We start from the raw sequence: 16,266 nt of genomic DNA on the forward strand, positions 1-16,266 counted from the left end.
ATCTTCTTTCCCCAGTTTAAAATAAGCACCAATTGAAGGGGAAAAGAAGAAGGGAAGCATAAAAAAATCAGTCTGTCTCACACAGTTTATTTAACAATAGGTAATAAGAAATCAATTAACAGTCTATACAGTGATCGAAAGTTCATATTTATAAGTAATCAACTTTAATTGCATGATTTACAACATTTGAGGGTTTTTTGCTTTCTATTTTCAAGTTTTACAGAAAATGGAAGAGGAGGAAATGGGAGGGGAGGGATAGAGAAAGCAAGCATAAAGAAGAAACCCCAGGGATTTACTCTCAGGTTAAAATTATACCCTTGGAATAGTTTCTTACCCTCTTTATTTTTTCCTTTGTTAGATGTAAAAATAACGAAAAAAATTCTTTCAAGAAAACAAAACCACAATATATATACTACATCCATTTGGCAGCTGCCCCGTGTATTTGCAAAAAGTTGTCTTCTCTCTACATGTACAAATTTTAATACTTGAAGTTTAAGCTCAGACTCTGGTATAGAAAATTCTTGGAGGACAAAAGTAGACTTCAGGAGGGAGACTGGGTTACTTAATAATTTTTACAGTTTTTAAAAGAATTGACATCTTTCCAACCAAAGAGGAAAAATTGGTATTTATCTTTAATATATATTTTTATATATTTATATATATGCACTGTATTTTAAAGCAACATTCACCCTTTTTGTCCTCCAGTTTTAGGAAATGTTCTGTTTTTTCTGTTTTTCTTTTTTTCTTTTTTGCAGTAGGCATGAGAAAAACCAGAATAGGGAAAAAAGTTAACCATCTGCCTCAGTAAATTATAACTATCAATATTACATATTTTCATTAATTTAAAAAAAAAATAAAACCTATTGGAGGCTAGAGAAGGAAGCCATTTGGTCAGCAGCCAAATAACTATCCCCTCCCAAGCACCTCCCCAACGCACGCGAAGGGAAAACAAAAACAAGTAAAAGGACTGGTTATGACCCCAGCCATAACAAAAATATATTTTCTTTGTATTCTATTGTCCCTCAGGTTCATTTTGTTGGTTTCTCATTTTTAAAACCACAAACTACTGCTGCAGAGTTCAGATGTATTCCAGGGAAAAATGTTCTGCTAAGAAAGATTCAAAAAAAATTGTCTTCAGTACAAAAAGTCTTGAGAAAATAAGTTTTTTTTTTGCTCCCAAAATGCTACAGTGTGTCTTAGTGTATGTCTAGTGTACTCTGTGAAAGGTTTGAATTCAAGTCTGAATTATCTGAGCCGAGTCCCAGTTCTGTGGCACTTGCACCATGGAGGCCTGCCATGCCTGGATTGCTAGCAAGCTGAGAAAGCATTGCACTCTGGTCCGGGCTGGCAAAGTGCCCTTGATCCATGGGGTTAGCCTGGGCAGCTACCAGTCCTGGATGAGGGGAGCTGGTCTGCGGGGAGACGTGATGTGGAGAAGGTTGTGGCTGCATCCTAGGGGACGGACTGGAGTGGGGTGGCTGGGACTGGGGACGTGGTGAAGGGACAGGCTGTGGAGAACGCACTTGATTGGTGAGTGATGACGGAATCTGCTGGCCTTGTAAGTGTGGGGACTGGGCCTGGCTAGGGAGCATGTGCTGTTGGGGACTCATAGGATTGGGCTGAGCTGGTGATCCCATCTGCTGCTGAAGTAGCCTCTGCTGGAACACTTGCTGCAAACTGGATCCCGTCTCTGCACTCATCGCTTGTGGAAGCTGGCTCATTTGTCCCATATTCCCTTGTTGCATTTGCTGCATGTGATGCTGCATCCGCTGTTGTTGTTGTTGTTGCTGCTGCTGCTGAGGGTACCCAACTCCCTGGGGCTGTTGGAACTGATTATGGTTGGCCATGCCAGGCCCCAGCCCTGGCCCTGCTCCCTGACGCTGCTGCTCCATCAGCTGCCGTCTCATTAGGATTTCCCGAAACTGGGGAGACATGGTTGCTGCAGGATTCATATTCATTTGCTGTGCCTGAGGATTCATCCCGCCCATGGCCTGCTGGGGTGGTGGCTGTTGGGGTGGCGACTGCTGGGGTATGCTGGGCCTCTGGACGCCTGCTTGCATCGGATTCATATTTTGCATGCCTTGATTGGGATGCACACCTTGCTGTCCTGGCATGGCCTGCTGCTGCATCCCTGGTTGCCCTTGAGGCATTCCAGGCTGTCCCGGCATGCCCTGTGGATTCTGGTTCCCAACATACTTGGCAGCCCTCTGCTTGATGAAAGCAGCTAACAGCTGAGGGTTGGAGTGCAGGATGTTAAGCACCTGCTGCTGCTGCATGGGAGAGCTGGGGGACCTGAGAGTCCGCAGCAGGTTTTGTAAGGCTGCCTGGGGCACAGAGCTTTGCTTTGACGGAGCAGCGCCAGGGACCTGACCCATTCCTGGCTGCTGCGGTGACATACCCATCTGCTGCCCAGCCTGGGCCATTGACATCATTGATGGTCTCTGCATTCCTGACTGCAGCTGCTGAGGTTGAGGCAAGCCTCCCTGGGCCCACGCGGGCTGCTGCTGAATTCCTGATGGTCCCATCCCTTGATCTATATGGCCCCCAGGACCTCTGGCCATCTGAGGTGGTGTTACACTCATAGGCTGTATTTGATTCATCTGGGGCATCTGGTGTTGAATTGGCCTCTGGAAAATTGGATGAGCCATCTGCCGCTGGTGGTCAGCTACTCGCTGGATCTGCATGGCTATTTCCACGGCAGCTGCAGGGGGCCCCGGCATGGGTGGCTGAGTAGCCTGAGGAGTTGTTGGAGGAGTTACCTGGCCACCTGCCTTGCCTTGGGAAACAGCACCAGGAGGCTGAGTTCTTGACATGCTATACGGAGGCATGTTATTGGGAGGTACGGGTTGGGGCTGCGAGGCATGCTGGGGTGGAGGCTGCGGCTGTGGGGTCTGAGGAGTTGGTGGCTGCTGGCCTGTCGGAGTTGTTGGTGTGGCTGGTGTTGGCGAGGGCAACCCTTGCTGCTGGCCTACTATGCCGGTCCTCTGCATGCTTGCCACCCTCCTCCGGAGCATCTGGGCCTGCTGCAGGCGGTGCTGAAGCTGCTGCTGACGAAGCTTGTGTTTGATGTTGAGGCAAAAGGGCACTGGGCACTTGTTCTCCTGGCAGTGCTTAGCATGGTAGCAGCAAAGAGCAATGAGCTGCTTGCAAATTGGGCACCCTCCATTGGTTTTGCGCTTGCAACCTTTGGTGTGCTGGACGACCCTCTTCATCTTCTGACAAGACGGCAATGAGCAGTTGGCATTGCGGCACTGGCAGGCATGGACCAAAGACTGGATGCAGCGCTGGATGCTCAGGCGACGTGAATCACCAGGACTCTGCGTAGTGGCTGTCTGTTGGTTGTTGCTTTCATCATCAATACCAAGGCCCAGTTTCTCCATCTTGTGCTCATGGTTTTTAGAGTTATAGCAGGTGATACATAAGTCATAATCCTAAAAACAGAAATGATCAGTCAGATAACTGGCCTTATTCCCTGACAGAGGCACACATCTCTAAAAAATTAAATAGCTGATAAAAGATAGTCTTAATTAACAATGCAATCTCAAAATGCTAATGATGACCTGTCCAAGAAAAAAAATCATGAAACTTGGAAAGGCATAAACAAGCATTCACTGAAAACTATGCAATGACTATCAGCCAAAGTGGCTCAAGTATCAGTTCATAGGGGAAGAACAGCAAGACTGATATGGTGAGCAACAAAAGTGAAAGGCTGTTCCCATCTCAGACAGATGCAGACTTGAAACAGGCCAGGAGTCACCAACCAGTGACTCCTAAGGTCCTAAGTTCTGAGTTTTCATATATTTATTTTTAAAAAGAAATCGCTTGACAGCCTAGAAAGTTAACGAGGAAAAAGTGCAGATATGTTGCTAAGCAATTTCTGTGAATAGTCAGCCTGACTTCTGCCACCTGTCAATGTTTTTATTTTTTAGCCAATAAGTGAAGCCAGCTGTGATTAGTAAGTTAGGTAACAAGAACTACTTGGGTTCTGAAGAGCTGTTGTTTCCCCTCTCCCTCAGAGCACTCTTCATGCTTATTTTCTAGTAGTCCTTGGAATCTCTGTAATTTGCAATTTCTTTTCCCCTAGAAACCTTAATGCATCTTTCCTATGGTGAATTCATCTGAGGTCAGGTAATCCCTAGAAGTTGTTTTCTCAAATACTACTACACAACGAATGTGGGTTGAAGAATGCCCTTGTCTCCAAAAGGAAAATCTGAAATCTTTGCAAAGTGGCTTAAGCATGTCTTCTGCTTTGCAGGAGCTAAAGAACACCTACTAAGAATGGCAGTCAGAAGTTTGAGTCCCTTTGTGCTTAATGGGCTTTACTCCCAGGTAAGCTGGTAGGCAGGTAAAATGGCAGCCTAGGCTTTGGTCTAGGGTTGAAAAATGGGGGGAGGGAGCACTGTTGTGCCTTTAATAGCCTCATGGTAGGCAGAAATTCATCAGGAAATACAATTATAAGAAACTTCACAATTACTGTACTTTCTCTAATCTTGTGTTATGACATGCTCCCATGGCTGCCATTTTGTCACTGGTACCCACAACACTCTCAAAATTTGAAATGTGTCCATTGTTCCAAAATGGCTGATGATCCCTGCCTTGGGCAAACAGGGACCCTAACAAAGGGCCTTAAGGAGAGTACATTTTCATCACTTTTCGTGGCTGTAATATCCTAAGAATGCTCTTTACTCTGAAGCAGAGCCATGTTAAAATGGAAGCGTAAGCTATATGCTTCAACATAAATATCAAGACACTGGAGTATGATAGCAAGGAACTTTATAAGATAAAACCTAATATTACAGTAGACAACACTAATGAAACCCTCCACTTCAGTTCCAAAAACCTCTTCATGATATAAACCTCTGAATATTTGTATAACAAATTATTTCACCAGTGGCGAGACATACCTCACAGACTGTGCAGTGCCACCTTGTTTCCACGTGGTGTTTGCACTCGTTGCAGGTATAAACAAAACGATCCTGGCTCTGAGTATGCAGCTCTACCAGCATGCACATGGTTGACCACATTGCCCTTCGTAGTGAGGAAAACTCAAGGTGTTTGTCTCTAGCAAGGGTGAGGAAGGCATCACGCCCATCCATTAAGTCGCACGGAATGAGTGGGTCAGGTTCAATGATGGGAGGCAGGGAGTTGGCTTGAGGACCAGCAATGAGACGGATCACAAAGAATACCTGAAAAAGAGAGTAATGGATTTTAGGCTTTATTCCAAGAGGTTTGATTCATCACCCTTAACTAGACAATGCCTTCTGTTCTCTGTCTTACAGTCTCATTGTGGAGTCTGAAGTAGTCAACATGCTCCGAACATCAGGAACAAGCCACAACTGCTCCGTATTTTGTCAAGTTTACTGCAGGATGGGACCACCAACACCACCAGCAGCAGCACAATTCTAGCCCCCCTGTACTTCCTTGGCCCAGCGTTGTAGAGAAAAGAGCTGGGCATTAGGCAACAAGTGCCATCAACTTTATTCTCAATGTCTCTGGGCCCCACCCTGCTGTACATATCAGGGGCCAGGCCCAGCAGCATCGAGAGTAAGAAGTTAGGGGACAACTAGCTGTCAAATTTGGCCTACAAGGGGTTGGAGAGATAACAATTTGGCTCTCTGGGCTAGAATGTTTCCCACCCCTGCCCTAAAAGATACCTGAAATAGTAAAACACCTAGTTATAATACTTTGTGTTATACAAATCAAATTCAGATTATGTGGTTTATAATGCTCCAATCTGTATGTTTAACTTCATTTACCACAACAAAGTCAACCCAAAATCACTTGGCCACAATGCAACCTCAGCCTGATTTCATGCCCCAATTGAGCATTTTCTTCAGTGGTTTTTTTCCCAGGGGGTCCTCAAGGGTATGCAGTACCAGCACCTCTATTGCTGTTGTTAAAAAGTGTGGCACTTACTGTAACAACTTCATGGTGAGTACTGGTACCTATTTTTCTAGAAAAAAGCACTTGTTTTCTTTCACAGTTTTCCCTTACTCTCACATGTGTTTGATAACATGCTCATAGGTTTACAGCATGCCTTATGCTTCATTGTGCCTTAGAATTTGGCAAAAAAGCTCAACTTTCCAATTTACAATACAGACCTTAAAATAGCTATATAGGTTTATTAGATAAGAAAGGATTTTGTTTTTGTATATTATCTAAATACCCAGGAGAAATAAGATTTTAAAAAACCTTTTTAACACAAATAGAAACATGTATGCAACTAATTTCCACAATGTTCCACAGAGCATGTATGTGTGCAGTCTGCCGCTCATTTCAATACATTCCCTCAGAAGCCTCACACCACTGGATTAAATTAACCATGCGTCTAACTTGTGTGGCAAATGAAAAGAAGATTATTATTTGGTCATGAAGTTCCCTCAGTCAACATGGAAGTAATAAACCCCCTACTTTTACAGTCCAAGGATATATTTCACTTGCACTTAGATGCTGCAGCCATTCAGATACTTTAAATATTGTTCTTACCTCCTTATGCTTTTCCATAGTGGCATACAGTTTCTGGGAAAGGTCATTGGAGACATTAGGCATTCCAGGTTTCTTTTTATTACCACGACTCAAGCTGCTCTTATTTTTACTGGTCTTCTTATTATTTTTCTTTTTGGCGTTTTTGCTATCTCCTTTGCTGACCTGCAATGTGAATGGAGAATTGAGTCTAATTTGAAAATGCAAGACACATTTGGTTCCCAAGAGTAAACAAGCAACCACCAAGAAGTCATTACAACACATCAATTATCCATCAGTCCCAAAAGCAAAGGTGGCAACTTAAGCCAGGTAAGGCATATATTCATGTCTTGATCTTATCCACACAAGAGGCAAACACTATGGCAGCTAGAATGTTCTTCAGGCAATTTTAAGAAGTAATTCCTGAATGAAAACAAAATGTTGTGGGTTGGTTCCTTGTTCCTTTCCACCAAGAAACCTATTAGCAATTAATAAATAATTCTAGAGAGGATTCCTGGGTCCTGGGTCCAGTTCAATATGCCAGTTGTAGATTTTAGGAAATAAAGTGATGAATGACATTTGTTGGGAAAACATGACTTCCTTACATCAGTGCTCTCATTGCTAGTGTTCTCTTCTCTCTTTCGCTCCTCTTCCTCTTGCTCTAGCTCCTTAATGCTCTCTTCTAAAACGTTAGGCCAGAAGTCCCCTTCAAAGTAAGGCAGCTCTTTTGCACTTGTCAGACGGTCTTCTGTTGCCTGCTTAAAAATATCCTGCAACACAAAATGTTTCTCAGTACACATCACATTGATGACAGGAGCAAAAGCAGAAATTCTCATGCAGAAGGCCTCCTAGTCTCTCTTGAACAATAATAATAATAATAATAATAATAATTCGTACCCTGCCCATCTGACTAGGTTGCCCCAACCACTCTGGGACACTTTAATTCTTCAAAGTTGTTTATCTTCTAGGCTTATTTTTTTAAAAATAGTGCTGTTGTTTACGGTGCAAGTTTTTTTCTATCCACCAAATTTGAAATGCTTCATAAGATCCAAATGCTTCTCGGACATTACCTTTTAAGTACTGTTAGCTAAGCAATATTCTCAAAAATATTTCGACATTTTTCTCAAAATAAATTCCTGTTCCAGTATATGTAAGGGGCAAGAACTAAAGGTGATATTTAAACTAATTCACAACCAACCTTGTAATCATGCACTATGCGCTCTGACACAGATTTATCCAGCATCTTTTTGTACCACTCTTGCAGTCGTTTGGGTTTGGGTATCTTTTGGTCAGGAGGATGGCAATGGAAAATATAATCATCACCTTCACTAGGTGGGCAGGCCCATATATGTCCCGTTGTATACCTAATAGGAATTAAAGGGAAAAGTCAATACCATTAGTTCTGTTATTCATTATAGTGTTTCACCCTGTTGCCCACTTCATTTATCCATCTTTTCAGGAGCAAGAGTTTCTTTTACAACATCAAAGCAGAGCCAAGGTCAGCCTAGAAATATTGCATCCAAGGAGCAATGTATAAATGATGCAGATGACCTCTCCATCCAAGTTAACTGGTCAGACCCAAAACTGCTTAGCTTCAGAAACAGAACTGATTCATATACCTTTAAACTATTCTAAGGGATTCAGAAGCCTGATGCGATAGCCAATGGAAAGAGCTTATTGTCCAACTCAACCCACCCAATCTCTGTTTGAAAACAGTTACAGGCTATGCTCAATAATACTTGCAAAACTGGGAGAAATCTGGGTTTTTAATGGTTTTATTAATATTGTCTTATTGAATTTAGGCTCCTTTTCTTTGGGGATGGAAAAATAGGTCAGATTTAGAACGCTCACCATTCTTTCTAAACTATTTTGTCCTATATACCCTCCCCAACCAGATGCTGGGTAGTTCTTTGTCCCTTCCATTTATCTATAATTCCTTGTGCAACTGCTGCACAACAGCCTTGTAAGGCAGACCAGTTGCACCTGAACTATCTGGTAATCACTGCCAGCACCACTCCCTTTCAATACTTACGACAGATGGGAGGAGATTCTGGGGTGCTCAAGGAAATGCTAGGTCCTGAAGTCAAATTGTTCAGAATCTACTGCCTATGCTTCTTCCCCTTGAAGCAACTTGACCAATATTTCCTGCGGCTTTATCAGCCAATTTCTACTTTAACTTTTGCTTGTGTGCCCATTTCTACCATTATAGTTACAATTTAAATGGCAGAATGCACCCTTTCCCCAGTCTTCTACAGCTTATCTTCTCAACAACCAAGATGTGGTGGTCAGCAGCTTATAAATCTGTGACAGTTTATTTTGGGTAGCCAACTTCTATCTGCTTCATTTGATAGCAAAGAACATTTAAGTAGAGAAAAGGGTTACTTTACCCAGGCAAGAATTATGTAGCAACTATGATTAAAAAAAACAGAGAGAAACATCAAAACCCCATTGATACAGATCTTAAACTGTCCCTTTGCTTAGATTTCAAAATTTGTATAATCAGACACCTTTTTCACAACAGAGATATTTGTGGGACCTCTTTTTATAAGCATATCACTAATTATTCTACATTTTCCTCAAATCCACCCCACTTCCTCTGGCTTATTTCACTTTGTCATTTACTTAGTTTTGTCTACAATTTGGTTAAATTAATTCAGGTTAATCTAGTTAAATGAGACCTCTCACATCATGCTGGCTTTATTTATTTTCAATCAATCCACCCTGGTTTCATTTCTCTCCCCCCCTCCAGACACATTATCTCCTGAAGCACCTCATGCGTCAAAATTTCTACTCAGTGCTGGTGACTATCACTACATAAAATGAGACAAAGGCTCTGCCCTCAGATATACAAACTTTTAAAAAGAGACATTAAAGAAAATAATTCAGGGAAAATGTAGAGACGGAAAAGAAGTTTTACGCCATAGGTGGGTTATTTGAAAGCAATTACAAGAGATTTTCACATCACTGATCAATACAATAATAGAAGACAACATTTAAGACTATTTTTATTTTTGTAAGTCAGCACTGCAGGAATTGTTTTCCTTTACAAACATTCAGATCAGACTTGTCAAGCTGGAACTTCTCTATATACTGACTTCTGCCCATACATTGAAGGGACCTAAAATGTACTGTACGGTTGCCACAAGCAACCTAACTGTATATTCTTGCTCATTAAGGTTAATTACTAATTTGAGCACATCTATACCCACAATTTACTTCTGAAGATCTATCATTTTCAATCATTGGGATAGTATGGAGTTTACTGCAAAAGAACAGAAAGCTTACCCCAACTTTTTAACGTATTCTAGGTATCCTATTAGGATTTCATGATATACAGCAGTCCTCAGGCATTTGGGGCGGAAGAAGTGAACACTGTCAAGGTAAGATATGTATACTCTCCTAGATAAAGAACAGAGAACATTCATAAATCCAGGCCATAACCAGAAACATTATTCAAATACCTCACCATTCCATTTTTTCCCCATTACCAAGGAAAAATGTCTGTTGGTGTTTGAATTAAGGTACTTTCAACATTTGAGTAATTTGTCTTCCTTCACATTTTTGTTTTGTTTACATAGCTATCTCAATTACATTGCCATTTCCCTGCCCAAACTTTTTCTCTATTTGCCATGTAATATTCTATACTTTGGGTCACCAACATGGCACCTGTGGGCACCATGGTGTCCTCGTTGACACCCCCTTAGTGGCCACCAATACCTCTTGCCCTTCAGTTCTAATGTTTCTTTAAATGAGCTTTTGGGGGGCTTGCTTGTCTTGTATTTGTTCTGGGGAAGGTTGCCTATTTTAGAGGGTATGTTAACTGCTTTTTTAATCTGATATTTGTTATCAGAGATGTATAGGTGTTTTGTCTGTTGGGGGGGGGTATTCTGAGCATCACTATTTTCTTCTTCTCTGAAACTTATATCTTGGGATGCCCATGAGAGTTTTAGATCTCCAAAGGTGGCCTTAAAACTCCAAAAGTTGGGGGCCCTTGTTTTATATTTTATTTTACAGCACTCATCTCTGGAAGAAATTAATGCCAGAAAGGTTCAGTCACAATGTCAAACCTTGGTTTGGTGCTACTAGAATGAACCTTCAAGAGCTTTAGGCTTGCATGCTGTGATTTTATGTGAACTGGAAAACTAGGATTTGTCTTTGGCCAGAAAACGGGATCAAACCTTTGTTTCCAATACTGGCCCACAGGTGAAGTACTAACCATAGTTTGACAGTTCAGACAAAATGACTAACTCTGACTTGCCTCAGACCAGAAAGGGAACTGTCCTGTGCAATGGAGGGCAAAAAGTGCACATACAAGTCAAAAGCTCCTTGAAGGTTTGTACTTATAGACTCGCGACGGGACGATGAAAAGTGAGGCCGGAAGGCTGGCGCTGCAGCAATTTAGGCTGCTAAACATGCCCCCTCGCAGGCACCTGGCTGGGTGCCTGCCCGTGGGCGCCAGCCAGGTGAGTGGGAGGCAGGGGGCTAACGCCCCCTGCTTGAGGCGGAGCCCGGCTCCCGACCACCACCACTCCCCTCTCTTGCAGGAGGAGAGTCTTTATAGTATCAAGTCACAGTTGATATTTAAACCAGTCCTGCAAACTTGTTGGGCTAGATCTCTCTCTGGCATGCAAGCCTCAGACATTGGATGTTCTCAAGTGTTTTGTAAGGCAAGTCTATTACAGTAACAAACATATATAGTCTCAATAACAATGCAGCATAATAAATAGAAATAATGTCAGGAGAAAAAAATGTGGTACTGGTTTACATGGTGCCACTTCTAAGAAGTATTAATATCTCTCAAATACCGAGCACTTAGCTTGCATTAAAACTTTAGGCATTACTTGACCTCTATAAATAGGTCACTCATAGGCTACTTTCCCCCATTCAATAGATATGGGCACATTATGTGGCTAGCACAATGGTCTCAGGATACATCTCCCAACAGTTATTGCAATAGTTTAACAAAAAGTAGAAGACTAATATGAGCAGATGAGCTTATTCATTTAATTCTGTAGAAAATACTGAATTTAAGGGGAAAACATTATTATTATTATTATTATTATTATTATTATTATTATTATTACATATAAAAGATAAACAAGCTTCAACAATTATGCTTGCCATGGGGAGTGCCATGGGGAGTCTTCTGCCAAATCTGATGCTCCAAAGATGGGTGGAGATTGTCCCCTGGAAGCATTCTGATGATCCCTGCCCCTCTCCCCAGTTCTATCATCTTCATTGCTCCAAGCCCCCACTTTGAACATATGGGCTTAAAACCAACACCAATCTGCTTTGAGGGCTTCTTCAGTGGCTGCTCAATGGTGACACTCCCTCTCTCCCACAGAAGGGGGACAGTCTTTGGCCATTACTTTGAGTTCCTTTGTTGAGCACTGGTGAAGCCAGAATGGTCCTGGCCTGCCTTTCCCACAGGACTTCTTTTGCTGCTGAGTGGAGGCGATTGCCTCCATCAAGCCATGGGGGGATGGGACAGGGTGGGAAGAGCAAACCTGGCAACCACAATTTTGGCTTGGCTAGCAAAGCTAGCCAAAAACCAGAAAACCTTAAAGATAAAAACATTCCAGTTGCTTCTATGAAGTAAACACATTGGGGGGGGGGAATCAACCATCAGAAAGGAAAGTCAGAGATGGAGCAGGAGTAGAGGGTAACTGTAGACATTTACAAGAAATCTTGCAGTTTGCTTTGGGGCAAATAATTCAACCTCTCTTAAACCTTCAAAATGGCATATCTAGCAACAATCCAAACATAACTACCATCAAAATAATAAAACATCATCAGTGTATTTCTTTACCTCTGATTGGGTTGAGGGCAATCTGATCCATACTCCTGAACATGCATACCAAAAAAGCACAAATCGACACCATCAATCTCCTCAAAAGCAAAGAGAGCTTTTGTTCGATAAGGGAACTGTTCTGCCATCTCTCCACTATCTACAAACCTGCAAAATGTAAAGACATAATTTAAAGGCATTCTTTGAAGACAAGCATGACAGAATAAAGGTAACAGAAATTCTAGTCATGTGGTACAGTTTCAAAAATGCAGATATGGTACCCAAAATAAAAATTAGTAACTTATGCTATTTATTTTATAATGGATTTGTTTTAACTGCCTTGTTCTGTTGTAGTTTAACCTTAATGATGAAAACAGCTTTAAATGTCTTGATAGCATAACCGCATGTCTAATTAATAAACTGCACAAAACCTAAATGAGCACATCGGTAACTATGGGGAGAATTAGAGCCATCTCTGATAAGAATTAAACAATAAGAGATGCCTGTTCAGTCTCCTTAATGTGATTAATTTACTACCATTCATTTCCTAGTCTTTTCCCAACATCTCCCACATACCTTTTCTCCTCACCCTTACAATTCATTGCATGAAGTCTAAGTAACAAGATATGCAACCAACAGTGAATGTCCTAATTGTTATAATCATTCATACTATAACAGCAGCATTAAAAACACTTCACATTATGACATTCCATGGGGAGTGTGGGGAAGCGAGGAAATATCTTAACATTAGAAGAGATCTGACCACCTTAGCCTGCAAATGAAAACTTAGCAGTTCAGGGTATCTACAGCCTACTGGAATATTATGTTTTACTCCTTAAATTTTATTTTTTAGCTATAAATTATGAAAAGCCAATGCTCTATTTAATCCCTATGATCAACATTTTTGAATTAATTCACCTTACTTTAAAAAAAAACCTGTTATAATGGGAAAGTCATAGAAATAACAGTTTGAAACTCATAAATGTGAGATACGATTGATGGCAAAGATATCGCCAAGTGCTCTTTGATTACGAAAATGATATATTATGCATTGCTTTAACACACAGTAACTGTGCAACTAGAGGATTCATAAGGAAACATAACTCAAAGACTTGAGGAAAAACATACCTTGCTTTCATCCCTGGCTTTACCTCTACAGTTTTCTCTGAAGTATGAACCACCCTAACTATGACTTCGCCTGACTCAGGGTGATTCTGTCTTCTCAGGAACTCATTCACTCTGTTCTCTAAGAATGTACCAAGTCTTGTGGCTGGTAACCCTGTATAAAACAAAGAACTCTCAGCATACTATTACAGTAAACATCAACACCAAAATCACCTAATATAAATAGGTACAGCTTTACCTTGAGACCCACTGATTAAAATTTGCACGCTTTTGCCCTTGATGTTAATCTAAAACTTCTGCCTATTAATCTACCAACTGAATGATGTAGAACTGAACTAACCTGCTAACAGTTTTCAATAAAGCTAGTAATTAACATCTGCATAATGTTCTCCCCAAGAAAAGAGGATAGCATCAAGCATATATACAGTGGTGCCCCGCAAGACGAACGCCTCGCAAGACGAAAAACCCGCTAGACGAAAGGGTTTTCCGTTTTGGAGGCGCTTCGCAAAACGAATTCCCCTATGGGGTTGCTTCGCAAGACGAAAAAAATCTTGCATCCCCCCGCGGGTTTTTTTAGCCTTTTTTGCCCTTTTCTTAAGCCGCTAAGCCGCTTATCAGCTGTTCCGCTGATAAGCCGCTTAACAGCTGATCGCTGGAAGCCGCTTGACAGCTGTAGCGCTAATCCGCTAAGCTGTCAATGGGCTTGCTTCGCAAGACGAAAAAACCGCTATACGAAGAGCCTCACGGAACGGATAATTTTGGCTTGCGAGGCACCACTGTATCGCCTAAATGAAGAAAATGGAATTCATCTAGAAACATGATTCCAGTACTTTTTGAACATATGCTTGTCATCATGTCTCTAGCAGGGTACTAGAGCTCTTTTAAGATCTATCTCCAGCATCTTAAACTGTCCACCATACTAGCAAGATTGTTCCTGAACGGACTACTTAGGAAAAAGTTATCTGTGTATAGCTCACTAAAAACACTGCATGCAGCAGCATAGAAAAAAGGCAAACAGTATTGGGAATGATTAGGAAAGAAACTGGAAATCAAATAGCATGCACAATACAACATCCCCACCCCCACCCCAATTCTCAAGCAATGATCCCAATAAATCCAGGAAGCTTTAATTATGGGGGGAAAGCAAACAGATGTTGAGACTTTAAGTATCAGGCTCATATAGTGGCTTGGTTTCCATTTTAGGATAATGGGGAAAACTCCAAATGTTTGGCTGCAAGTTAATGTCTTCCATATTTCAAGGATGTGCAGAGACCTGGGCCTCCTAATTGCACCTTGTCAGCGCAAGTTACCAGGCGGTTACTGATAGGCAAGGACTTCTATACTTGCCTAATTTCTTATTATAAAAATGACCAAAGATTCAAAATTCCACCTTAAAGGCAGAGTAACGTTAGGATCATGTTCCTGATAGAGGAATATTGTCAGTACCCAAATGGAACTGATCTGGTCAATAGACTACCTTATGTTAATTTCTGTGGCTCAGTGAAAAAAACAGCATGTAATAACAACAGTTCTCAACATATCACTTAGCTATAGGATCTTCTGAAATTAGTAAGATTTATTTCCTAATCGGTAAGTGAGCATCAAGTGGATGCTCTGACCCCTGAAATGCATCTTGCTGGGTCCATGAGACCTTTTCAGGTTCTGTGTCCAGCCTCTGGAACTCCCTGCCAAGGGAAACTCTTCTTTTTATGAAGGCTCTTGGACTTTAGAGTTTTAATTTTGCTAAAAAGTTATAAGTGGGCAATTGGGACTGTCATTTTAACTTGCTATTTTATTTTTGTTGTACTTGAAATTCTCTATTGTATTGATTTTTAATGTTGTTGTTAGCCATCTTAAAGAAAGACAGGATTAAAATGTTTTAAATAAAGCAACCAAAGGGTTGAGGAAGACAAGGAGTATCTTCACTTACTTCGAGCACAAAATTTATTTTCTCTCCGGGTTCGCCCAGTTTTCTTTAGGCAACCATCACAAACAAAGCTGAAATAGAAAAGGTAGAAAAAGAAATTAAAAAATGATGCTCTCTGTGCATTCTGTGATCTGTGGCAGCAGTAGTAAGGTTATTGGAACTAGAAAATCAAGCTTCCTGGGATCTGAGTTTTAGAAAGTCCCTCTAAAGGCAGCATTGATATTACATAGGAGTATGTTAACAAATGTCTATTAAGTGGGCAAGTTTATCAAGTGACTTGAAAATAGCAACTTAATGGCAAGCGTTTTAGAAAAACAATTTTAAGCTGGCATGGTTGCTGTTTTAAATTAGACCACCAGCCCTCTTGCCAGATAGAACTGTAGTCATTTTGTCATTTTTTTAATTGTACACAAAAAGCACATCAAGAAATTACCATCTTTGTAAGAAAAAAGGAAAGAAAAAGCAGGAAGCAACCCACCCAGATGGCCAGATTGTCTCATTGTGAAGCACACAAATCTGATGCATTTTTCTTCCACACTCTATACATTCAACAAACCTGGAAGAGAGAATCAAAGTATAAGCAACACAGGAAGTTGTTGAAGATAACTGATTTAGAAAAAATGTGTTGGAACTGAAGATTATGTAGCCCAAGTACAAAATATTCAGAACTGTACAATTTCAAACCTGTTGATCTGCTGTACATGTATCTTTTCTCAGAAAGAGTCTAGTGTACTATGCCCAAATGCAAACCACTACTCCCCATATGGTCTACAATGATTTTAGTTATGCATTATATAGCTTCTCTTTTCTTACATTCCACTACTAAAAGAATTCACAGCAACTAAGATTCCTGTACATCTAAGTCTGAAGGCAGAACTAGGTACATGACAAAGCACAGTTAAATGTTTACAAAGAGGATTGGGAGGCTTTTGAAAAAGTGAAGTCAATTTTTTATACTTCAAAA

At 41.1% G+C, this 16,266-nt stretch overlaps 1 protein-coding gene across 1 annotated transcript in view; it reads right to left on the reverse strand.

Annotated features, from left to right (window-relative positions):
• Nucleotides 1-67: 67 nt before the first annotated feature.
• EP300 (EP300 lysine acetyltransferase) overlaps nt 68-16,266 on the reverse strand; it is a 74,317-nt gene continuing 58,118 nt past the window's right edge. The window contains exons 22-31 of the mRNA XM_081928804.1: nt 15,781-15,858; nt 15,306-15,373; nt 13,379-13,529; nt 12,272-12,418; nt 9,748-9,861; nt 7,661-7,826; nt 7,068-7,232; nt 6,487-6,648; nt 4,905-5,186; nt 68-3,431 (exon numbers count right to left, since the gene is read on the reverse strand). Of these exons, the coding sequence (XP_081784930.1) occupies nt 1,197-3,431; nt 4,905-5,186; nt 6,487-6,648; nt 7,068-7,232; nt 7,661-7,826; nt 9,748-9,861; nt 12,272-12,418; nt 13,379-13,529; nt 15,306-15,373; nt 15,781-15,858 (3,568 nt within the window). The 3' untranslated portion in view covers nt 68-1,196. The remainder of the gene's footprint in view (nt 3,432-4,904; nt 5,187-6,486; nt 6,649-7,067; nt 7,233-7,660; nt 7,827-9,747; nt 9,862-12,271; nt 12,419-13,378; nt 13,530-15,305; nt 15,374-15,780; nt 15,859-16,266) is intronic.

This window comes from Podarcis melisellensis (genome assembly GCF_964234715.1).
Source record: "Podarcis melisellensis genome assembly, chromosome: 10".
In the NCBI taxonomy this organism is placed as follows: Eukaryota; Metazoa; Chordata; class Lepidosauria; order Squamata; family Lacertidae; genus Podarcis; species Podarcis melisellensis.